The 26,667-nt window shown below is 41.9% G+C and overlaps 1 protein-coding gene across 1 annotated transcript in view; it reads left to right on the forward strand.

Moving 5' to 3' along the window:
- Positions 1 to 1,800: 1,800 nt before the first annotated feature.
- Positions 1,801 to 26,667, forward strand: part of LOC126458358 (fibrillin-3-like) — a 145,604-nt gene continuing 120,737 nt past the window's right edge. Inside the window, exon 1 of the mRNA XM_050095331.1 lies at positions 1,801 to 1,933. Within this exon, the coding sequence (XP_049951288.1) occupies positions 1,816 to 1,933 (118 nt within the window). The 5' untranslated portion in view covers positions 1,801 to 1,815. The remainder of the gene's footprint in view (positions 1,934 to 26,667) is intronic.

Genomic DNA, 26,667 nt, shown 5'->3' on the forward strand with positions numbered 1-26,667 from the left:
AATGACTGTGTGCATCCAAGCCAGAGGTGGTGTAACGTCATACTAATAATCGGCTTATACTGCTAGTTCCTTGTAAAGTTGACTCTGTATTGTAATCATTGAAATAACATCAAATACTCTCTCAACTCATGGTGTTTTATTCTTTTTCTGTCTCCTCTTTTTGTCGTACGAAATTTGTTCACCTCTTTTTCCATCCAGTAGGTAACACTCTTGGTAAACAACTCTAGCTTGTAATGTCGCCAGCTATAGCCACCGAACCTCTTTGATGGAATGAAAACATTTTGCAACTACAAGCTTCATTAATTGTAGGAATAATTAGAAGTCAGAGTAATGTAACAAGTTCATATTTCAAAACCGTCATTTTCTATAGTCAAAGCAGCTGTACGAACGAATGGCAGATCTCGAAGTAACAATTTCTTTTCTCTACGCAATCCACACCTGTCACGCAGTGGTTACCAGTTACAACTCTGCTCTTTTCGAAGTAAAGACAGATAACCAAATTCTCGTCCAAGAACATGATGGCCAGACTGCCCCACCAGATGAAGAGGTTTAATATTAAACTTCCTGACAGATTAAAACTGTGTGCCGGACCGAGACTCGAACTCGGGACCTTTTCGCGGGCAAGTGCTCTACCAACTGAGCTACCCAAGCACGACTCACGCCCCGTCCTCACAGCTTTACTTCTGCCAGTATCTCGTCTCCTACCTTCCCGAGTTCGAGTCTCGATCTGGCACACAGTTTTAATCTGCCAGGAAGTTTCATATCAGCGCACATTCCGCTGCAGAGTGAACATCTCATTCCCGGTTTAGTATTGTTTCCTGCAGATCAACACGTTTCCTCAGGCTGCGTTGATAGGTGTAGTGGAGAAATTGTATCTAATTCGCAGTAACAAATCGATACACAGACTTAGTTGGATTCTGGTGAATATGGTCCAGAACGTGCTGATTGTGCTAATATTACACTGCACACGTTCTCTGTATTGACACCTATGGTCACAGTTTCGAGAATTCTCCCCAGGGACCATGTTCAAAACATTCCGCCCTAACAGGCCACGGAATGCCCAACATTACCACCAACCACCGTGTCAGGAGCAACTTAATGCAGATGTGAAGGTGTGTCTGCTCAGCACACAGCTCTCCCTGCTGTTGTCAGCTTTCCTGACCAGAGCCGCTGTTCCTCAGTTAAGTAATTCCTCAATTGGCCTCACAAAGGCTGAGTGCACCCCAAATGTCAACAGTGGTCAACAGTACTCAGGAGACACAGACGAAGACCCATCAATGTGCTAGCCAAGCCCGGCAGCGTTTATCTGATCTGAAAGTAAGAACCGTCTTTCTAGCTCTGTTTTAATAAAAAAGAAAAGCGTTGTCCAAACCACTGATAAACAGGAGGAACAGTTCTTATAAAGCTTCGGCAGCTGTGGATTCCATTCCACAATGAACAATTGTGAACAGTCTATTTTACGACAAACGCTCTCCAACATGTCCGTTTGAAAGGAACATCAGCCACAAGTTATCTGCAAAAAGTCATAGACGCTAAATTATTCACAGAGCAGCATCACCGTCGCTGAGGAATATCCTCCTTGCAGCGGTACTCATCCACAGAGACACGTGTCACGCTGGCGGAAGCGTGCCCTCGCCCCCCCCCCCCCCCCCCCCCTTTGCCACCGCCGCGGCGCGTGGGCGGTGTCAGGCTGTCTGCTGGGTGCCAGCGGGCACTTTGCGCATGCGCGCCCCCCTTCTGGGGGGAGGGCGGTAAGAGCAAGCTGACGCGCGCTCGTGGGCCGCATTGCTTGCTAGGCATCCCGTGACAGCAGACATGGGCCACCCAGCTCCATACGCGAAAGCCAGGGCTTTGCGGCGGATCCTGATGCTGCTGATGCTGCTGCTGCTGATGCTCACACTAGCTACCCAATCAGCTGTCAGCGCAGGAGTAGGTGAGAACTTGACTGCTTCATAATTCTAGCGTAACGCATGTTTAACATTTTACGTATTATGTTTAGAAAGCTGTAAAGTAAAACAAGAAAACAGAAAACCTTGCTACTCCTTAGGTCAAACACACAGTATCTATTACTGATTTGTTAGTACGCTTTATGTAAAATATAAGTAGCAAACGTGAATAATGGCAACGATTGGTTCGCAGAAAGTAACCGGAGTTTGTCTAAGTTGCACCTGGAACAGCTACCTTATAACACATATAATTTCGGCAGCAAAAATTCGATGCCTGTATACTGTATTCAGTATTTATTATTGACATGTGATGCTTTGGTACGCTTACATAAATAAATTTATTCGCTTCTGATATTCAGTTTGTCAGTTACCTTGAGTCTACATTTATTAGTTTGCTCTCTTGATGACCTTAGCTAGCATATCCTAGTAAGACAAGCATGTAATGAAGAATAGATGGCCCCAGTTTGTGCTCCAGTAGACTTTGCATGAGTTACCAGCCTTTTTTTTTAGAACGATATATGTGTGGAAGAATGTTATTAATTGATAACTGTACAATAACATAAAATTCATGAAAATGTAATCAACGTAAACGCTGTGCCTCATGTTGAGACAAGAGACATAATGGGAAGACTTTGAGATTATTATTAGACAAGTTAAAATCCCAATTTGTTCAAATTTAGTTTGATATTCTGTCAGATACATTACGATAATAAACTCACATAGTTCAGGAGGCTACGATAAATAATATACTTTACTCTGTCTTCCAACAGTATTTCTCAATAGAGCTGGGTCGTTCACAAGCGAACATGTTCAAAGGAACATTTCGCTGAAGTGAACGAAAGGATCTAGGAACGACTTCTAAGAAACACTTATTCATCATTCACATCGGTCGCGGTCAGTCTCGTTCCTGAGGACGGTCGTTTACAGTGCACTGTGGTCGTAGCAGACCTCTTTCCAGGAATGGTCGTTCACAGTTCACTTCGGCTAGTCTAGTTCTTCCGTTCCTCGATCTAGCTCGGCTGGTTGCGTTCTTTTTTATACAGTCTCTAGTTCCATTTCAACTTATGTTAAATTTTATGAAAATTAAGTTCTATGTCATACATATATATTTTTCAGGCAACAAAAAAAATACAGTTATCGCTTTGTCATTCATTAATACAAGTAAAGTTATTTTTTATTGTTTGACGAATTAATGGGGCAGCCATTCCATTTCTTATTTACAGACTAAGTTTCATCTGCCTTATTTAACGACTAGCTTTTAAGATAACTTTTAATATTTTTTTTAATTGTAGCGTCAGAAAATTTACATAAAACTTGAGATTTTTCGCATTAAAATAAACTAAAACCTCACAGTTAGTGAGGTTCTTATTATTCAGGTTTGATTTCTTTGCACAAGAAAGTAGTTGTGCATGATTGTAGCTCAATGGGATAAGGGAAAGCGACGCCTCTCCATTTGAAAAATATGACAACGGCGTAAAATATTACTTACTTTTAATATCAAAATCTGTCGTTCTGCAGTTGCTTTTTAACGAAATATTTTCCTTTCCCTTCAACCTGACAATGAAATATGCGTTTGGCTAGGGTCTCCCGTCGATCAGACTGATCGCATAGAGCAAGTCTTTTTAGTTGACGCCACGTCGGCGGCTTGCGTGTCAATGAGGTTGAAAAGATGATGAGCACAACGCAACACGCAGTCTCAGAGCGGAGAAAATCTCCGACGCGGCCGGAAATCAAACTCGGGCCCCCCTGATTATATTCTCTCGCATTGACTACTCAGCTACACAACGGACTGCTTTCAGTTTAATTATTAATAGCGTATTACTGCATTAACATTAACAATACAACCAATTAACATACTTTTTACTAATTGCGTGGAGTAAATGTAACGAGAAAATCTCATTTTATTTTCAGCATTATTAATCTAAGATAATTTTTTAAAAAATACTCTAAATTATTAGAAAGTAATTTTTCAGTCACATTAGTCATAATTTTTGAGATTTAATTAATTACAGCTTGAATCCTTACGTAATTTCCTCTGTTGGTTCTGCTTAACGATTTAATGTAGTGACTGTTTTAATTTTGATTCAGGCAGGAACAATAAACGATTTTGCAGTTTTTGTAAAGCCACAAGCGGGTTATCACTATCGACAATTTGATATATGTATACAAAGTTTTGAAAGAATTCTAAAATCGAAATACGGTGCCTTGGCTTCTGAAGCGGCACAAGATCATACTTCGACTTACACACTGACAAGCAAAATACGACTAGAGCAAAGTTCAGTCGTTTATTGTGGCCGTAATTGAACTTCATCACGGACAAAAACTTCTGCAACAGATATGTGGCTTGCACCATCCACCTCGCAGGGCGAATCCCCTTGGAGCACGGTAAGATAGTCCATGGGATGGTTAATTTCGAAGAGAAGTTGCAGTTAACTAAAAATCATCGATGTAATCATCTCATATCTCTTATACCTTACAAGGTAAATACAGGAGACCTTTTTCAAAAATATTTTAATAAAAACACACGCACCTCAAAAAGTGATCATATCTCACGCGAAAAAACTGATAATTCAACTAAGAAGCCATTCAGCGCAAGTTTCGTGGACAACTTTTTCCTGTTCTTTTGTATAGGAAGTTATAGCCGACATATGCTTACAATTGTCAGCTTTGAACTAGTAGTGACCTTTGATTTTCTTTTATTTTCAAATACTTTAATATGTAAAATTTATTGTTAAATACATTTATACGTATTTAATGAATTGTTGAGTTTCGTGTTCATTTCACCTCCGTTTGTTAATGGTTGCCTGCGCTCGCTGAGAAGTTATCTTTCTCAAGTGACTGATGACTGAGTCGATGCATGAAACTTAGCGCCCCTTTCAGCTGGTGACTGATCAAAAGCTTGTTTTATTTTTCTGCTGTAAATATCTCAAAGAAATGTTGTGCTATGCCTTGACGGTATAAAAAGAGAGGGTCTTGTTTCTTTTCACTTAGAAAGTTTCGGCGATCTCCAAGCATAATTATGTAGTTGCCCCCGTTGCTGACATAAAGCTAATAATTTTATTAAACAGTTTCTCTGCTCCTGTATCGGAACTCACGATTTCTTCCAAATAAATTTACACTCCGTACACAGATATTGTCGCACTTTGTTATGTGGTTAATTTACACATCAGCGATATGTAAAAGAAAACTGTTAATGTTGGATTGACAGATGGCAGTTCATTTTCAATTACTTCATGCCAGTTAAGTAGAAATGAGTATATATTATTTTCTGTGAACGAATAAAAAACGAATTTATTGTACTTGCTTCAAGTATCAGCTATATGTCAATGAATTTAACAACCAGAAGTGATAGCTGTACTTAACTCGCCACGGTAGCCGAGTGCGCTAATGCGCTGCTTCCTGGACTCGGGTAGGCGCGCCGGTCCCGGATCGAATCCGCCCGGCGTATTAACGTCGAGGGCCAGTATGGCGGCCAGCCTTGATATGGTTTTTAGGCGGTTTTCCACATCCCACTAGGTGAATACCGGATTGGTTCCCAAGTTCCGCCTCAGTTACACGACTCACAGACATTTGGAAAATGTTCGCACTATCTCATGACTTACACTAGACTCAGACAGCTGGGGTACACTGATTCCGTCCCGGGGGTTCAGCGTGGCGTCAGGAAGGGTATCCGGCGACCCTCTGCAATTAACACTGCCAAATCCGTAATAACAAAGCCGACCCCGCATTCGAGCTGGGCAAAGGCCCCTAGAAAGAAAAGTGATAGCTGTACTTATTTGATATTTTTCCTGGAAATTTATCTAAAATGCATGTGGCATGAATAATTATATAAGAAACGAAAGCTGAACTAGTAAACATGAACGGTTCCCAAATGGAACGATGACCACTGAAGCAGTTCCAGAGCATGAACGATTTTGTCCATCTATAGTTCTCATTTGGTTTCAGAACCGCCGGCAGAAATAGGAGATCAAATCCGTCAGGATACGCTAATTCTGACTCGAGTAATATACCGGTTGAGTGGCATTCCCTTCATAAAGTTTTATTTCAATGATTGCATAACACTACGTTCTGAAAGCATCTTAGAAAACAGTTGTCTGGTTCGTTTCAAATTGTAGTTCTCCTGCGCGTTGGCTTCAAAACGTTGTGTGCAAATGATTCTTTTCGCCGCGCGGAGTGGCCTCGCGGTTTGAGGCGTCACGTCACGGACTGCGTGGGCCCTCCCGCCGCAGGTTCGAGTCCTCCTTCGGGCTTGCGTGTGTGTGTTTTTCTTAGCATAAGTTAGTTTAAATAGAGTGTATGTGTAGGGACCGATGACCTAAGCAGTTTCGTCCCTTAGGAATTCACACACATTTAAATATTTTTTGATTCTTTTCAATGGATTAAAAATTCAAAACCGTCAATAAAATTGGCACAGAAAACGTAATGCTTTCCATCCACTGTTTCATTAGTAATATTTGAAAGTAAGCTTTACTTGGACGCACATGAAGCCAACTCTACATGTTGGCTACGAGAGCATGCGGCACCCGCTTTGGACTCTTTCAGCGAGGGGCGCATTAATCCTCGCAATACAAAGGGGAGGGAGCACTTTGTGCTCACCTTTTGAAAAAAATTATAATCTAGTCGATCACTTTAAATTTTAGAATTTTGAAAAATTTTGTTTTTGTTTTTAATGAGTTCTTCTAGCAGATTCCAGAAATGTTTTAAATGTTTCAATTAAACTTACCCGAAAATTTAAGTCTCAGTAGGAGGTGTCACTTTCCCCATGGCTGCCGTATTGAATATTTCGAGGTTCAGGCCCTTACTTACACAACAACATCTCTTTTAAAGTATGTTGAGAGTAAAAGTCTACAACAACGACAGTAGACATTACAGAAAGGACGTTGATATTTCTAAGAGTGTGGCAAAAGGCATCTTCAGGTGATGGACCCTACTTTCACGTTAGTACCTCTTTAAAAACTGTATTGTTAATATAATCCAACAACAATTAAAGATCTTTTTTAGTGTTTTTGGGTGGGCATAATGTTAACACCCCTTCTCCCTTGCTAATGTGCCTTACGGAAAATGCCTTTCTATTGGTGGGACTAAGCTACTATTCTCTTGAGCATGATCTATTTTTTTCAACATGTAGTCTATCGTCGAGAATGCTTTCCTGGGGTAAACCGTTGTAGTCGTTCTATACCGGACGACCGCCAGATGAATCTGACGAGAATAGTTTATTAAATGTACTCCATTTAATTGTTTTTGAAATATCGATAAGATATATAAACGTAAATGAGATTACCTCCCTGCATCGTTTTCCTTAGCAGGGGATGTAAATCTTTTCGAAACTGAAACACTTTGAAAAATTCATACTGAGAGCCTAAATTCTCTTCAGGTATCAGTTACTGGCACTAGATGCACGCCTTAAGTGTAGGCAACACGTTATCCGAAGGCACAACTCTGTGCAGTCTCGCCGCAATTCGAGAGTAGTAGTTCGCTGATGCTTCGTAATGAATCAGTGGATGACAATGAACGTCGGATGAGGTGTACAGGCCAAGCTCCCTGCATTACTTGTGTCTGCGGCCATACATCGATGTTTCATGCAGCATTAGGTATTTTGGTTCTTTGAAGAAAGGAAAACCCCCTTACTCATTACCATCTCGCTATCAGATATGTAGACTCGCAGCAGATAGAAGATAAATACATTTAGCTCCCACAGTGTGAACAGATTTGTCATTCTGTAATGTATATAACTCCACACGACTCAAACGAAATAACGTAACTTACTAAAGGCATGACAACGAAACACTCCTTTCTCACGGTTCAAAACACGGGTATTTTCGTTAATTAGAGCACAGAATATTGCCTACTTCAGTATTATTCAGCGAAACCATTACTAGATCACGCTTGATCTATGCAGGATACATTACTCTAATGATCAGTAGATCGTTTAGTTTGCTGCGTAATTGAGGTACTCCAAACGAGTAATTGTCCGCGTAGCATGTTGCTAAGAGAGCCGCTTGCACTAATTATCTTTTGGAAATGCTTGTCCATTCCCAGTCTGATTACTCAACCGCGAACAAGATCGATGTGACTCAGAAACTGTGGAAGTACGGACCAGTTTCGAATCTCCGTTCATCTACATCCACCTATATATTCCGTCAGCCATCATAGAGCGAATGGCAGGGGAAAAATTGTAGCACTACGTAATTTCCATTCCTATTACACTCGCAATGGGGCGAGAGCGAAGCGACTGATTATGTGGCTTCGCATGAGCCATAATTCCTCTCATCTTCGTGGTCCTTAAGCGAAATGTACCTCGTCAGCAGTGGAATCGTTCTATAATCAGCCGGAAATGTTGGTTCTTTAAATTTTCGCAGTAATGTTTTGCGGAAAGAACACCATCTTCCTTCAGAGATTCTCATTTGAGTTCCCGAAGAATTTCCGTAATATTCGCGTATTGATCAAACCTACAGTCACAAATGTGACAGTCATCCTCTGAATTGCATTAAATTCCTTTAATGTCTTTCCTTATTCAGACATGTTCGTAGTCCCAGACACTCTAACGCTACCCATGAATGGATGACAAAAGTTTTCTGAATGCTCTCCTATGTAAATGACATACCTTTTACAAAAAATTTTCCCAATATTCATTAGCTCACCATTCAGTGTTCTTACTTCTTCTTTCCATTTCATATCACTTTAAAACGTTATGCCTAGAGACAATCGACGATTGGTCCATGGTCAGACGTAGCGTCTTAGACTAATAATCAGAACGTCTTCGGCTCTGGGTTCGAACCTTGTCACTGCTTAAATTTTGAATATAAATTATTAGCAATGGTGACCGAAAACTTCCACATACAAAGTCATCCTCATTCTAACAATGGACTTGTCAAAGAGGACGGGGCAGCATGTAGAGGTACAGGGAGGTTTCTTGCATTTGGGATGTAAGCCTGCCCTAAAAAGAGAAAGAGGTAGCAATGACAATCTCAGGAGGATACAGACGGCAATGGAAACCACTGCATTAAAGACACATAAGGTAGATCTACAGGACTTGTGGCCTGCAATTGAAAAGAAGTATCATGACGATCTCTCCATTGGCAAACGATTTCTTATTAATCCCCCGTTTAGATCTCTGGGAGGGGATTGCCAAGGGGGAGGTGACTATGAAAAAAAAAAATGGAATAATCAACTAAATGGCAACATTCTACGAGTCGGAGCGTGGATTGTCGGAAGTTTGGACGCGGAAGGAGAGCTAGAAAATCTGAAAAGGGAAATTCAAAAGCTCAGACCAGATAAAGTGTTGGTCGGTGAAATTAAATGTAAAGAAGATAAATATTTTTGGTCAGACGAATCTAGCAGCAATTGCAGCAGAAAATGGTATAATGAGAATACGGCCGGACGGTGTGGCCGAGCGGTTCTAGGAGCTACAGTCTGGAACCGCGTGACTGCTACGGTCGCAGGTTCGAATCCTGCCTCGGGCATGGATGTGTGTGATGTCCTTAGGTTAGTTAGGTTTAAATAGTTCTAAGTTCTAGGGGACTGATGACCTCAGGAGTTAAGTTCCATAGTGCTCAGAGCCATTTGAACCATTTGAGAGTACGATTCGTTATCAATACCAATGTCTGGCAGAAAGTGAGCTAATGTGAACAGTTCAATTATAGCTCCATTAAGTTTCGGGAATGCAGCCGCATAAATTCTGCTTCTTCTTCTAATATTTCGGCTGTATATCTTTCAGCCATCTTCAGAGAGAGCCGTACGACTCTCTCTGAAGATGGCTGAAAGATACACAGCCGAAATATTAGAAGAAGAAGCAGAATTTATGCGGCTGCATTCCCGAAACTCAATGGAGCAGTCTTGGCGCCGCGAAAACCTGAAGATTCAGTTCAATTATAGTGTTGTAGCCATTAGATTCGACAGCAAGACAAAGCTCACAATAATAGTTCAGGTACACATGCCGACGCAGGAAACAGAAAATTTTGAGACAGAGAAAGTATATGAGTATGTTAAGTGGGTAATTCAGTATGTAAAGTGAGGGAGAAATGCAATAACCACGAGAGGTTGGGATGCAGTTCTAGAGGAAGGAGCAGAATAAAAGTTACGCGAGAATATAAGCTTAGCAGTGAGAATGACCGAGGAGAAAGACTAATTGCGTTCTGCCATAAACTTAAGCTAGTAATAGCAATTACTCTGTTCAAGCTACGGTGTGATATACTTGGAAAAGTTCCGAAGACGCGACAAGATATCAGTTGGGTTTCATTCTGCTCAAAGAGAGACTCTGAAACCGGGTGTGGTTTGTAAGGCGCACTCGGGTCACAGCCAATTATCAGTGATGAAGAACAGAATAAAGTTTAAGAGAATCATCTGGAAGAATCAGTTGGGAAAGAAGTGGGATAAAGAAATAAGGAGGACTGATGAGACGCCTTTACAGTTCGCTAAAAATGATGGTACTGCTACAAGGAGTACCACAGTAGGCAACTCAAATGTAGAAGAGGACATTTCTGAAGAGAGAAATCCCAGCTGTTGGACATATAATCATAGGTAGAAGGAAAACTTGGGTAGTAGACGACACATCTGCATTGCTCACAAAAGAAGGACTTACGAATACACGGAAGCGGCAAAGAAACTCGTATTGGCAAGCGTATTCATATACAGAGATACGTAGACAGGCAGAATACGCCTATATAAGACAACAAGTGTCTGGCGCAGTTGTTAGATCGGTTGCTGCTGCTACAAAGAAGGGTTATTTTATAGTCGGCGCACGAGCGATGGGACACAACATTACTGAAGTAGTGAAGAAGTGGGGATTTTCCTGTACGACCATTTTACCAGTGTACCGTGAATATCAGAATTCCGGTGAAACATCAAATCCGCGACATCGTTGCAGCCGTGAAAGGTTCCTGCAAGAACGGGACCAACAACGAATGAAGCGAATCGTTCAGCGTGACAAAAGTGCAATCCTTCCGCAAAATGCAGCAGATTTCAATTCTGGGCCATCAACAAGTGTCAATGTCCGAACCATTCAACGAAACATCATCGATATGGGCTATCGGAGCCGATGGCCCGCTCATGTACCCTTGATGACTGCACGACACAAAGCTTTACTCCTCGCCTCGGCCCGTCAACACCGACGTTGGACTATTGTTGACTGGAAACATATTGCCTGGTCGGACAAGCCTCGTTTCAAATCGTATCGAGTGGATGGACGTGTACAGGTATGGAGACAACCTCATGAATCCATGGACCATGCATTTGGGCAGGGGAATGTTGAAGCTAGTGGAGGCTCTGTAATGGTGTGCGGCGCGTGCAGTTGGAGTGATGTGGGACCCCTGATACGTCTAGATACGACTCTGGTAGGTGACACGTAAGCATCCTGTCTGATCACCTGCATCCATTGTTGACCATTGTGCATTCTGACGGACTTGGTCAATTCTAGCGGGACAATGCGACATCCCACACGTCCAGAATTGGTACATAGTGGCTCCAGAAACACTCTTCTGAGTTTAAACAGTTCCGCTGGTCACCAGACTACCCAGACATGGACATCATTGAGCATATCTGGGATGCCTTGCAACGTGTTGTTCAGAAGAGATCTCCACCCCGTCGCACTCTTATAGATTTATGGACAGCTCGGCAGGATTCATGAATTCCCTCCAGCGCTATTTCGGACATTAGCTGAGTCCATACCACGACCTGTTGCGGCACTTCTGCGTGCTCGCGTGGGTCCTATATAATATTAGGCAATAGTATCAGTTTCTTTGACTCTTCAGTGTGTTTTCAAGGAAATTCAGGAATATACCCGTATAAGTCACTTAGGAATGGAAGAAATAGGAAATACAGAGAATCCAAGAAGAAATGGCTCCAAGAAATTAAAAGCAGGGGCGGTAACATAAAGAGTGTAACTGCAATTCCAAAGTTAAACTCAGGGCGCATAAATTTAATGATTCTACGACAGAAAGGAATTGTCTCCTAAAGTGATAGAAGAAGAAATGGAGGTCGATATGGAAGATATATTGGATCCATTATAAAAGTCGAAGTTCAACAGAATTTTTGAAGCGTCATGACCTATTAAGACAGAAGGGACATAAAGTACTTCTTATGACTTTCTAAAACAATTGGGGGAAGTGCCAACCGCAAGACTGTGGAAGTCGATGGTTAGATGCTATGAAACTGGAGACATACCATCAGACTTTCGAAAAGATATCATGCTCTGAATTCTGAAGATATCAAAACACATAACTTAGAGAACTATTGCACAGTTAGGTGAACAGTTCCTGCATTCAAGAATAATAAAGAGATGAATGGAAAAGAAAATTGAGGATGTGTTAGACGAGGATCAGTTTGGCTCTAGAGAAGGTAAAGCACCATTGAGGTAGTCTTGACGTCGTGCTTGATAATGGAAGAAAGACATAAGAAAAATCAAGAGCTGTTCATTGGATACGTCGATCTGGAAAAGATATTCGACCATGTAAAATGATGCAAAATGTTCGAAATTGTGAGAAAAAGAGAAACAAGTTATAGTGAAAAGTGTGGTGTAGTGTACAATAAGTACAAGAACTAAGAGGGAACAATAATAGTGGAAGACCAAGAACGAAGCACTCGTATTAAAAAGGGTCTAAGACACGGATATAGTCTTCCACCCCTGGAATCTATACTTCGAAAAAGCAGTTACTGAAATAAAATAAAAGTTCAAGATTGGGAATAAAATTCAGGGTGAAATGATATCGATGATAAGATTCGTTGAAGACATTGCTACCCTCAGTGATGGTAAAGAAGAGTTACAGGATCAACTGAACGGAGAGGGTATAGTATATGGAGTGAGAGTAAAGCGGTAGAAGACAAACGTAATGAAAAGTAGCAGGAATGACAATGCCGTGGAACTTAACATCAAAGGTGGTTATCACGAATTTAAGGACTTCTGCTACCTTGGTGACAAAATAACCCATGACAGACGAAGCAAGCAGGAGACAAAAAGCAGACTGGCGCAAACAAAGACTGCATTCCTCTTCAAGAGGTTGGCACATCAAAGGAATTAATGTCCAAGCAATTCGAATCAGTTTCTTGTTTCTTTTTTTATTTTCTTTTGCTTTTTTATTTTTTATAGATATTATGACTCTGTCATTCATCGAAATCGCTTTTCCGTATAGTACAACGTCATCAGCAAACAGTCGCTCGAACGTTGTTGCTTATCCTGTTCGTCGGGTTATTTATTTATATGTAAAACAAGTATGGTTCTACCACACTTCCCAGGAGCACTCCTGACGATGATGATGATGTTCGATTTGTGGGGCGCTCAACTGCGTGGTCATCAGCACCCGTGCACATTCCCAATCTGCACACAGTTCAATCTAGCTACTTTCGTGAGTGACGATGGTATGATGAGGACAACACAAACACCCAGTCCCTGGGCAGAGAAAATCCCCACTCCGGACGGGAATCGAACCCGGGACCTCGTGATCCAGAGGTAGCAAGCTAGCCAGTAGACCACGATCCTGACAATATCCTTGTTTCTGATGAACATTCGTCGTCCAGGAAAACGTACTGGGTTGCTTTACTTGAGAAGTCTTCGAGCCACTCACATGTCTGGGCACCTATTGCATATGCTTGGACCTTCGTTAACAGTCTGAACTGAGCAACTGTGTCAAACGCTTTCAAGACATAGAGAAACATGGAATATTCCTTCCATGGCTCGCAGGATATCATGTGTTATAAGGGAAAATTGAGCCTCTCATGACTGGTGCTCTCTAAATGTGTGCTGGTTTATGGACAGTAACTTTTCGGTCCCAAGAGCATTTATTATATTAGAACGGAGAATATGCTCAAGCCTTTTTAGCAGACCAATGTTAACTATACTGATCTATAATTTTGCGTTTTTACATTGAAGCGCCAAAGAAACTGATGTAGGCATGCATATTCAAATACAGAGATCTGTAAAAAGGCAGAATACGTCACTGCGGTTCGCAACGCCTAAATAAGATAACAAGTGTCTGGTGGACTTGCAAGATCGGTTACTGCTCCTACAATAGCAGGTTATCAAGATTTAAGCGAGTTTGAACGTGGTGTTATAGGCGGCACACAAGCGATGGGACACACCATCTCCGAGGTTGCGGTGAAGTGGGGAGTTTCTCATACGACCATTACAGGACTGTATTGTGAATATCAGAAATCTGGTAAAACATCAATTTCCGACATCGCGTCGGCTGGAAAAAAATCCTGCAAGAACGGGCCCAACGACGACTGAAGAGAATCGTTCAACGTGACAGAAATGCAACTCTTCCGCAAATTGTTGCAGATTTCGATGCTGGGTCATTAACAAGTGTGAGCGTGCGAACCATTCATCGATACATCATCGAAGTCCCACCCGTGTACCCTTGATGACTGCACGACACAAGAGCTTTACGCCTCGCCTTGGCAATTCAACACTGACATTGGACTGTTGATGTGTCGGACATATCTCGTTTCAAATTGTATCAAGCGGATGGACGTGTACGGGTGTGGAGACAACCTTATGAATCCATGGACCCTGCAGGGGACTGTTCATGCTGGTGGAAGCTCTGTACCCTGTCTGATCACCTGCATCCGACAGACTTGGGAAATTCCATTAGGACAATGCGACATCCCACACGAGCAGAACTGCTACAGAGTGGCTCTAGGAACATTCTTCTGAGTTTAAACACTTCTTCTGGCCATATAACTCGCCAGACATGAACATTATTGAACATATCTGGGATGCCTTCCAACGTGCTGTTAGAAGAGATCTCCACCCCCTTATTTATGGACAGCCCTGCGGGATTCATAATGCGAATTCCCTCCAGCACTACTTCAGATATTAATCGTGACATCTCATGTCGTGTTGCGGCACTTCTGCGTGCTCGTAGGGGGTGGGGGGGGGGGGGAGGAGGCTACACGATATTAGGCAGGTGTACCAGTTCCTTTGGCTCCTCAGTGTATAAAGAAGTGTCTCCTCTGCTCCAGTGGCTAGAAGATCGCATTCGATTCTGCGCCTAAGTTATTAAATTCTTGAGGCAGTCGGATCTTCAGGACACGATACGGGAAAACGACAGAGTAACCAACGGAGTCCTCCTGCTCAAACCCACCCGCCAAGACAGATACAGCTGCTCATATAAAACATGTGAAAATATCGAATCAGAAACAGAAGACGGAGTGCTATCTCTCCTGTACTGCACTAAATCTAAAATGACGCTGGGCCTCTGCAGTAGCCAGGGCGGCAGACGGTTAAAACCCTGGATTTGGGTTTGTACTTGCTCAACAGCGAGTGACTCCAGCACACGCTGCACGCGGATCCCAAACGGCATTGTGGCTCGTGGGTGGTTGAAGAAGAGGCGTTTCAGAGGCGTGAAGAGCAGCTAACAGCATGGTGTGAAGATTAAGTGGAAGTTGCGAGGATCATACATGCCTGATGCACTGTGAGGAGCTGCCACCTAATGGTGGCCTCAGCACAGAGGTTGAGTAAGGGAGTGGTCTTGTAAGCACCCGTGACCACCAAATCCCCTCGAGTAAGAAGGCAGTGTCTCCAAGTAATGTCATATGCCTTACTGATTTCGAAGAAAATACCGATTGTAACGTCGCGAGTCAATACGCAATAGCATTTATTGCACTACTTTGCAGTACGGCTCGTAGCTTAGGAGCCGTTGGCGATGATAGAAGCAGCCGCTTGTATCTTAGCGTGACTCATTCGCACCTGTCGTTAGCCTAGCCTTGGGATCGAGTGACGGAGTATTCAAGCCCCGAAGAATCTAAATAAAACTATACTGAATATTATTCAGTTCAGTTAAAAGTCAATGTACTGACATTTGTTATTAAAAAGAAAATTGTGTATGAATCTCAGCTTTCTAGCTGGCATACTTTCAGAGTTAGTGAAAATCACCTAAAACACCTCAAACCGACTCTTGTAAGATTAAAGTCAGTTAGGATTCATAACAGTTTGTCTTTTAATATCATTTGGAATCATTACTGAAGTTCACAAAATGGCAGAACAATTTATTTAGATTTTCATAGTTAAAAAACGTTAACTACTTTTCATTTTTCGTAAGATAAAATTCAGAAAAGATTATTATTTAGTTAATTTGGTTTTGTGTGAGTCAATGAGAATGAGTGAGAGTGTGTTTGTGGAACATACATAAATATTCAATATTATATTGTGTACAACGTTACGTAACTGTGTCATGGGAAAGCCGTGGTATGCCCACCTTGCTGATGACGTATGTCCAAAGGTACTTGCTTTTGTAAGAAGGCAGCCAGAAAAGTTGTTTGTAGAGTAATGGTTTTCTAAAGTTATTTCAAGATTAGTTTTCGTTTTGTTTGGTTTTGTTAAACATTATATTAATACTTGCATGTTTAAATGACGTAAATGTAGCTGGGAATAGGGACTGCCGTGGGACAGTTATGGCGCGAGAATAATCTCGAAGGATTGTTCTAATTGGCTGGTCGTTTTGACCAACTAATCAGAGTTAAGCAGTTCCCGCGCACTGCCAAGTAGTTATACTGGGATAGAAGCAGACCGAACAGGGGTCGCTGGCTAATAATCGGACGTACAGGTCGTGTTGGACGTGTCCGTCTACATTATGAGTAAAAAGAAGATGTTACTGGTTTCTCTCACCCAGATTGTATTGCCGTGAAAGCAGTTGCATTTACGGAAAGATTGTGAAAATCTGAGTATTGTGAAGTGATCTGTTTGATAGAAAAACGCGTGGGAACTTTCGGCCTTTTTTAGAATTCCGCGTGGCATGTTTCATACCCGTTTATGGAATGGTTGTCGACCAGTTTCTTCATTAGAAATCCACTGTAAAGGACCGAATGTGAAACTCGTTTATTGTAGCAGATTAATGACTGTAAATTGCGTAATAATTCGATTCGGACTTAAGCGCATCTCTGGCTGCCTTGCGTGTGTACTGAGTTGTCTGAACAGTGAACTGAGGACAATGATATTACTCGTTAATTAAATATGGGCTGATGGCAAGTGTTTATTCTGAAACGGAAAAATAAAAGAACTCGTTTACCGAATTTTGACAATTTTCTAAAGAGATGAAGCAATCACCATCCACCCGAAATTTGTTATAAGGTATTACAGGATAGCTTGCTACCGGAGTTTACACCGACTTTGCAGACGTAAGTATTGAGATGTTTTTTTTTTCAACGCTGTTTTTAACATCATCTGGACAGTATCTACGTATGGAGAGAAACAGGCTGGTGATCAGACGCCGTACTGAGGAAGGTGGAACTTTGGTAGTGCAACGTACGACGAGAGACAGTGATCAAACAAGTACTCCACCCTACTAAACCCGCCCCGCCGCACGATATAGTGATGGTTGCATAGGAAAGACTGCTTATCCATACATAGTGCACCCATAGTCCAGCCACAAACGCACGGAAGCCCTATAAAACTGGAGAAGGCGCGCCCTGTCCGCTCCCAAGACTTGTGGCTAAGGCTCTTTAAGAGATTCAGTGCCTTAAGGGATACGCCTTTCACGTCTCTCAGGTGTGGTAGCCACGACAGTTTCGAGTCAAACATGAGAACCAGAAACCGCACTGGTCTCTAAAATGTCAAATGAGATCCCTCATACGCTAGGAACCAATATTAAAAATACGACGAGAACGAGTAAATTGAACACACAGACATTTACCTGCAGAAAATTGAAAACCCGTCTTTGCAGCCCACTCCTCCGCGCTGTAAGTTGCAACTGACGGTTTGCTGTTTGTAACACTGAAGAAGGAACAGAAAACTGCAAAATCGTCCACAAATACGGAGCAGTGTACCGGACGCCTCACTGTAGAAGTTATACTGTTTATAGCTACGGCGAAGAGGGTAACAGATAAAACACTGCTCTGAGGGACACCGTTCTCCTGCTCAAAACGATCAGACAGCGAGTCATCACTCGAATCTGAAAGCACTACCGATCTTGAGCGTACGGAAGAAAATTCATTGTACAGAAGATTTATTGTATGTACTCATTCCAAACCCTTGAAATGGTCGGTGCATATAAGTGATCCATCATCAAAATTAATGAAATTCGGGATTAAACTGGCGTAATACGATCTTGAGATAATATACAAAAAGGGAACGCAAAAAATAATAGCATGTGGATTGTAATGGGTACTAGGAGACGCATCTGCATCCACTAGGAAGAGATCGACAATGAAGAAGAAGACGGCCAGAAACCAGTGATTGGCGAAGACGAAAAGTGAGCTATTCCGAAGCAGTTTCACGATTTGCCGATAGGTAGACACAAAGGAATCATTCACATGTACGACCGTATTAAAAGTTATAGATCGTGGATAATTATGAAGAAAGACATAGAAGAGTACATTCGATGTCCTGAGAGTTATCAGAAGAACAAGATCACACAGAATAAGGTGAAGATGTCCATAGTGCTGACCGAAATACTTACAGGGTATTCGCTCTTTATATTATCGATGTAGTTCGTTTGCTTCAGATAACAGAAAAAGAGAAAAGATAAATCCTAAGGTTTCGGGATGACCTCACGAAAATTGTGGTAGCAAAGCCTATCTCACAATAGGATGCGGACTCATTAGCGAGTCTTGTACAGAGAGTAATTTGAAATTACGGAATAGCGTCCGTATTGAGTGACTAAGGAATAAACTTCCTAATTGACGTCTCAAAGAGGGTTTGTCGCTTACTGAAGATCGAAGCGATTTAAGCTTGTGCACGCCATCCTTTAATGAACGGAGCACTGAACACAAACAGAATATCTATGTCGTCATGTGGGAACGAAGTAGGAAAACTGGGATGAATGGGTACATTTTGCCACTTTCGTATATAAAACCACAACGCATTCATGAACTGGGTTGACTCCATTGGAGTTGTTTTAGGGGAGAATTTGCAACAAACCTGGGATCCTACAATGACATCCGGCCATTAAAATCGCTGCACCAATTCATTGGACAAATATATTGTACTAGAACTGACATGTGATTACATTTTCACCCAATTTGGGTGCATAGATCCTGAGAAATCAGTACCCAGAACAACCACCTCTGGCCGTAATAACGGCCGTGATACGCCTGGGCATTGAGGCAAACAGAGCTTGGATAGCGTGTACAGGTACAGCTACCCATGCAGCTTCAACACGATACCACAGTTCATCAAGAGTCATGACTGGCGTATTGTGACGAGCCAGTTGCTAGGCCACCATTGACCAGACGTTTTCAGTTGGTGAGAGATCTAGAGAATGTGCTGGCCAGGGCAGCAGTCGAACATTTTCTGTATCCAGAAAGGCCCGTACAGGACCTGCAACATGCGGTCGTGCATTATCCTGCTGAAATGTAGGATTTCGCAGGGCTCGAATGAATGGTAGAGCCACGGGTCGTAACACATCTGAAATGTAACGTCCACTGTGTCTGTTGACACAGGAATCGTGAAGTAGCTGAACGATCCGTTACAGCCATGCGGATAATGTGCCTGTCATCTCGACTGACAGTGATACGAGGCCGTTGGGATCCAGCACAGCGGTCCCTATTACCCTCCTGAACCCACCGATTCCATATTCTACTAACAGTCATTGGATCTCGACCAACGCGAGCAGCAATGTCGCGATACAATAAACCGCAATTGCGACAGGCTACAATCCGACCTTTATCAAAGTCGGAATCGTGATGGTACGCATTTCTCCTCCTTACACAAGGCATCACAACAACGTTTCACTACGGAACGCCGGTCAACTGCTGTTTGTGTATGAGAAATCGGTTGGAAACTTTCCCCATGTCAGCACGTTGTAGGTGTCGCCACCGGCGCCAACATTGTGTGAATGCTCTGAAAAGCTAATCATTTGCATATCACAACATCTTCTTCCAGTCGGTTAAATTTCGCGTCTGTAGCACGTCATCTTCGTGGTGTAGCAATTTTAATGTCCAGTAGTGTATAATACAACTACGATGACTACGTAACGTAACTGAAGGAAGGGATGAGGCAGGTAAATCAAATGGCAAGGAATTTTAGTACGTAATGTAAAGAAAAGAACAAGGAATATTATGATCATACTCTAAAGCCCACGGAACTCTAGGAAGAAGACAAATATTATTGCGTGTGAAAATGTGAGAAGAGAGCAGTCAAAGAAGTAAACAAGGCTATGGAGAGGACCGTTGCGTGTTGTAAGGGACTCGTGGACCAAATGTAGTACTCCAATTAACGAATAATAATTTCATAACAGTACAAGCGAACAGCTTAAGCGGTTCATAACTTTCGATATGTGAGGTTGCGATAAATTTGAGTTGATTTGTTCCGAAATATTCTACCTTAAAATGTATTACAGAGGGATAGGAAGTCAAAACGTGCAGATGTGGGAGGCGTAATGATCAGTTCTCAGGGACGACATCCGGTCACTTTGCCTCTATTCGCCTCAAACCTGACAACGGTAGCAGGCACAAAGAAAGGTCGGAGGAGGGAGACATCAGCGAGAAACCTAAAACGAACATTTAGATATATCATTCGCAACATCGTGTACTGAAAGAGAAAAGAAGTGTTACGAACCATATGCATGTCAGGGTGACATAGCTGATGGAAAAATCTCACTACCGCTGAGTGAAATTATTCCTAACCCCAGAGCTTCGTAACCGGATACACAAGACTGCAGATGCAGAATTGACAAGATGTTATTACTTATTTGTGTGCCAAGAAAATGTCAATGACAACGTATGTATATTTGTATGTAAAAATAAAAGAGAAACCCATGTATTTATGTATGTATATGTACACACCAATGTAACATGCAAAAGAACGAGGAATAAAATTAATGTTTAGGATTCGACTGTGAACCTTCTGTCAATTAGGGAGGTGTAATCACTGAACCATCGAAGGGTGCCAGAAAAAATAGAAAACTAATCCGATCATGAATATTAGCTGTAAATCTCGTAACTTTCGTAGAGGACCACAGTACAACTTGCTTTCGTAAGTCCATTAACAGGTCATAAGCATTGAGAAACAGCTGACTTCACGCACAGTGAGTCCAGGTTGGAGGTAAAAAGCGACGCAGTCACGTTCCATCTCTTGGCAAACATCATCAAACGCCGTATTTTGATGCCCCGAAACGCCAAGCAAGGTACAGATAGAGAGTTAGAGTTCAACAAAGTTCCAGAGTTCGAGAGTTCCAAGGAAAACTTCCTCGGTTGGACGAGCCTACAGCAGATGCTACGTGAGTCAGCAGTCAGATAACTTCTTAATGGGTTAGTTACAGGTTACGTTACGTTCTCATTCATTGAAAGAGACCGTAACATTTCCATTAACAAAAAACGGCTTTTTACCTGCGTATTGAAATTACGTGACGCTACGTATATTTAAGACGCATTTACTAAATGGCTCTGAGCACTATGGGACTTAACATCTGTGGTCATCAGTCCCCAGAACTTAGAACTACTTAATCCTAACTAACCTAAGGACATCACACACATCCATGCCCTTGGCAGGAGTCGAACCTGCGACCGTAGCGGTCACGCGGTTCCAGACTGAAGCGCCTAGAACCGCACGGCCACACCTGCCGGCAGCATTTACTCACTCTCAAAACATACATGGCGTTCCAAAAACAATATTCAGAGTTTCAACTGCTACTGTGCATTACCATCATTTCAGGTTGCGACCGTCGCCTGCGCACGTATTTCAAACCACACGTAGCGATCTACACTGACATACGAAATAACTAAAGTAATACTACAACACAACAATTAGGCAGAAAGGAGGTAATGGTACAACATCCACGACGGCATTGGGCAGAGCTGTAGTGAACTTTGGCGCCAATACGACATCATCAACCAACGTTGGACTTCATATGAACTTCTGAGCTCTGTTCTTCTTTTGCATGAGTCGAAACCATGGTGTCTGAAGTGTCGATCCCGAGGATGACGTCACAGGATGCGACTCTTTCTCACTGTTATACAGGAATGTTGAAGGCACTTTTGAGTCAAATTTGAAACTTATGGGCAGGAACAGGAGACAATTAAGGAGTTTCGAGAACGTCAGTCTTTACCTGTGTGCGCATTGCGTAATACTTTCGTCGTTATGCGGTACAACCGCTACAACGCTATAGTTACTTCATTACCATTGTCTGTATAGCACAGTATTTGTCCGAAAGCAGCCCTGTAAAGAAATCACAATCCTTTTCCTAGCGGCTGCTGAACACAACAATGCATCGACATTGATTATGCGCCCTGCATCTGTTGCTTTACGTTAGACCGTCTCTTTTCGAAACTGATACAGTAAGAGAAAATTAAAAAATTAAAAAACGTGAAAATCTATATTCTAAAACGAGTAATATGAATATCCCTTTACAGTGTCCCTTAGAGAAAAAGAAACGCTTCGGTAGTTACTAGGCGATTGACAGGCATTTGTATAGTAGGAGTACGACGGTTTAGCGTGACGGTAACGTAAGGACCGTTAGACACAAAGCACAATATTCGAGTCGTGTGCGATGGAGAAGAAAATCAGTCGCAAACTTCTTGAAGGTGCAAGCCTGTCGTTGGCTTCACGTGTTTCAGGGAAACGGTAGAAAATCTAAACCAGTATGATCCTCCCAAATTCAATTCTAATTTCCTAAGCACTGTACTATGTCGTTTTGTGGAGATTTTGCACCTGGAGGGAAGACGACGTGCTTTTGACGAGGAACTGTTGCGGATATTTAGAGAACCGACATTTGAAGCTGACTGCAGATCGATTCTGCCGCTAACAACATGCATTTCACGTAAGGACCACGGAGATAAAATGAGAGAAGTTACAGCTCTTAAGGAGGCTTGTAGACAATTTTTCCCTGGTCTTGTTTGCGAATGGAATAGGAAAGGACCGACAGTGGTACGTTGTATCCTCCGCCATGCACGGTACGTTGGCTTGCGGGGTACGTATGTAGACGTAGATGTAGAGAGAAGTAACATTTTTTAAAACGTTATTTACCTCTTTCATTCTCTACTCTTGTGGGTGAGGTGTATCGTTATGGAGCTCTTGGGTCATTTTTACTCAAATCCAGGTAAGTGAAGAGTTAGTTACTTGCTTCATAGATCACTTAAACTATTCATATATCGAGAAGATGTGGTACGAGTCCGTTTACAGGATATATACACATGATTAGTGCTAACATTAATGAACATATTATCATTTTATTCCTACCCATGCAACTTTTTAACTGGCTAGCAAGTTTGAAGTAGAAATTCTTCAATGGAATAGAAAGGATTGCCCAGAAGAAATGGTTTTGAATTAGATGTACAACTTGCTTCTCTACCTGTCAGACATTTCATGTTAGAAAATGATCAAAAAGTTTTTATTGCTACATATTGAACTCCTCTCTGAGTCAGTGACAGCGTTAACAATGGTTAACAAAGGTCTAGGTATGTACATCATTATTCTTCTCACATTGTGAGTGATTATTTATGACAAACTTCAATAGGGAAAATGCGTATCCTAACGATAGAGGTAAAATGCCTAGACCCTTCAGAAGGTACCTACATGTCGTCTGTGGGTAAATAGCACATATTATTCTTACTGCTCGATTTTGAGCAATTAGTACTTTCTTTCCAAGTGTTGAGTTACCCCAGAAAATTAATATGAACGACGTTACTGGCTAAAATATGCAAAACATGTCAAGAGGCTGATAATTTTGTTTCCTACGTCAGCATTTACGAAGAGCAAAAGTAGCTGGACTTAGTTATTTGAGAAGCTCAATAATATGCTTCTTGCAGTTCAAGTTTTCGTCAATACGTACACCCCCCCAAAAATGATGCATTTTAGCTTTCTTACTGACTGCTACTCATGTGCTACATCATTTGTTATTACGATTCTGTTTCTTGTGCGGAACTGAATGTAGTGTGTTTCTTTTTTCAGAATTGGGGGCGTCCTTTTTCTGAGAACGACTAAATAATTCTTCGGAAAATATCATTTATTAACTCTTCTGTTGCTTTTTCTCTAACGGAATTTGTTATAACACCAGTATCTTCTGCAAAAAGAACGTATTTGGTCGTTCACGCATAGAAGGGGATAGATTGGACACAAAATTGAGTCCTGTTTGACTGTCTTTGTGGTTTTACCCCAGTCACTACAATTTTCTAACTTTCCGACATTGGCTGAATTATTCAGCACAACCTTTTGCATTAGTATTGTCGAAACCACCATACTAAACCACTAAACCACTATTTCCATAAACCTTGAGTTTTTCTATGAGAGTGTCATGATGTACACAATAGAAAGCCTTGGAGAGATCACATAAAATATCAGCTGTCGATACATTATTCTTTAAGGCTTGTACTATTTGTAGCATTTTCAGTCGAGCAATTTTCTTGAAATCCACGTTGTGATATGCTAAATAAATTGTTTACACCTCAGTGTGTGACTACTCTTGAGTACTTTACTTTTTCGATTAATCTGGAAAAAGGAGCCACGAAGAAAATTGGTGGATAATTATTTAATTCTGTTTCGCCACCTTTCTTACGAAGTAGTTTAATAATTGCATAATTTAACTTGTCTGGGAAAATTCCATGTGCAAGTGATGCATGACATCCATCACGAAGGACATTACTTATTAAGTTGGAAAAACTTTTCAGAATTCTGTTTGAAATTCCATCAGCCCCACAATAGCTTTTACTTTTTAGAATTTTTTGATTGTTTTCATTTCAGTGACGGATGTTGGTAGTACTTCTAGTTGCTTTGAGTTTTGTGGACTAGCATATTTACTATATTCTCTTGTTCCTTCAACTGAACCATTTAATCCTATATATGCTGCTACTCAGAAAGTAGTTATTAAAAGTACTTGCAACTTGTGAATTATCAAACGCATCATAGTTACGTATCTTAATTTTTAAGGAATCTTTTACACTGATTGGCCATCCTGTCTCCCGTCTGACAATTTCCCATGTAATTTTAATGTTAGTATTCGGATTTTTTGTTTTTGTCAGGACATATGAGCACATACTTCAGGACATTTTAGTAACTTTCCTTAAGAAAATTTTCCAGATTCGTCACTCCGGAGTGGGAACAACGACTGGGCCTGGAGGCTGTTGTGTTGGCATGCCTCTTCTCGTTCTGGAATAGATTCAAAGCAGAGGTTTCGAGAGACGGGTTGCTTGTTCACTCACAACAAAGGACGGAGCTTTTTTTAAGTATGCCAGATATAACAGACTGCAAATAACAGACTGTTCTTCCGAGCTGCTGCGGGTCCGGTTTGTAAGGCTGTACTTTCGGAGGTAGCGGGCAGACAGGTGCCTTCTGTGTGGAGCTGGAGATGGGGAGAGTGGCCGCCCATCGAAGCGAGGTTATTACAGGGGCCGCCACTGCTGCCGTCTGACGGCGCGCCGCCGCCCTACTCTTGGATGACGACCACATCCCTGCTGTCGCAACGCTCAAAGACGGCCGCTCTCACTACACAGTTCCCTTCGGCTCCGATTGCTTGTAATGGCAGAAAGGTTTCTTGCACAACGACACGGTCCATTAGCTAACAATGTCAAAGAAAATTTCTCAGAAGAGCAGCAACTCGCGTCCGACGAGCGTCCAGTCGATGGAGAAACGGTTAAAGGAAAAATAGTCTTTGACAATGATCATGTCATTATGCAAGAAATAACCCTACCATTTATCGCCAGGGGGATATTATTTTTGTTGGACGTATTTAGCTGAGACATAAAACACAGACACTAACAACCTCATTAAATGAATGCCCAACCGTGCTTATGTCATGTGTTGTGCTCTTCAGTCCAAAGACTGATTTGATACAGGTCCTATGCTACCCTATCCTGTGCAAGCCTTTTCATCCCTCGAGTAACTACTGTAACCTACGTCCTTCTCAACCTGCTTAGTGTATTCATCTCTTGGCCCCCCCTCTACAATTTTTACCCTCCACGCTTCCTTCCAATAGCAAATTGCCTCAGAACGTGTTCTACCAACCGATTCCTTCTTCTACTCAAGTTGTACCACAAATTCATTTTCTTCCCAATTCAGTTCTCTTCAGTAACGTCACCTACCCATCTAATATTCAACATTCTTCCTTTATCATTTAGTTACAATATAGTAGGTCAGCAACTGGAAGCAGTTAATTCCATAAATTATCTCGGTGTAGGCATTAGGAGTGATTTAAAATGGAAATGATTATATGAAGTTGATCGTCGGTAAAGCAGATGCCAGACAGATTCATTGGAAGAATCATAAGGAAATGCAATCCGAAAACAAAGGAAGTAGGTTACAGTACACGTGTTCGCCCACTGCTTGAATATTGTTCAGCAGTGTGGGATCCGTACCAGATAAGGTTGATAAGAGATAGAGAAGATCCAACGGAGAGCAGCGCGCTTCGTTACTGGATCATTTAGTAATCGTGAAAGCGTTACGGAGGTGATAGATAAACTCCAGTGGAAGACTTTGAAGGAGAGACGCTCAGTAGCTCGGTACGGGCTTTTGTTGAAGTTTAGAGAACATACCTTCACCGAGGAGTCAAGCAGTATATTGCTCTCTCCTACGTATATCTCGCGAAGAGACCATGAGGATAAAGTCAGAGAGATTACAACCAACACAGAGGCATACCGACAATCTTTCTTTCCACGAACAATACGAGACTGGAATAGAAGGGAGAACCGATAGAAGTACACAAAGTACCCTCCGCCTCAAACCATCAGGTGGCTTGCGGAGTATGGATGTAGATGGAGATGTAGATGTAGCACCACGATTCAAAGGCTGCTATTCTCTTTTTGTCTAAACTGTTCGTCGTCCATATTTAACTTCCATACATGGGTACATTCCCTACAAAAA

The sequence above is a fragment of the Schistocerca serialis genome, chromosome 1 (assembly GCF_023864345.2).
Source record: "Schistocerca serialis cubense isolate TAMUIC-IGC-003099 chromosome 1, iqSchSeri2.2, whole genome shotgun sequence".
In the NCBI taxonomy this organism is placed as follows: domain Eukaryota; kingdom Metazoa; phylum Arthropoda; class Insecta; order Orthoptera; family Acrididae; genus Schistocerca; species Schistocerca serialis.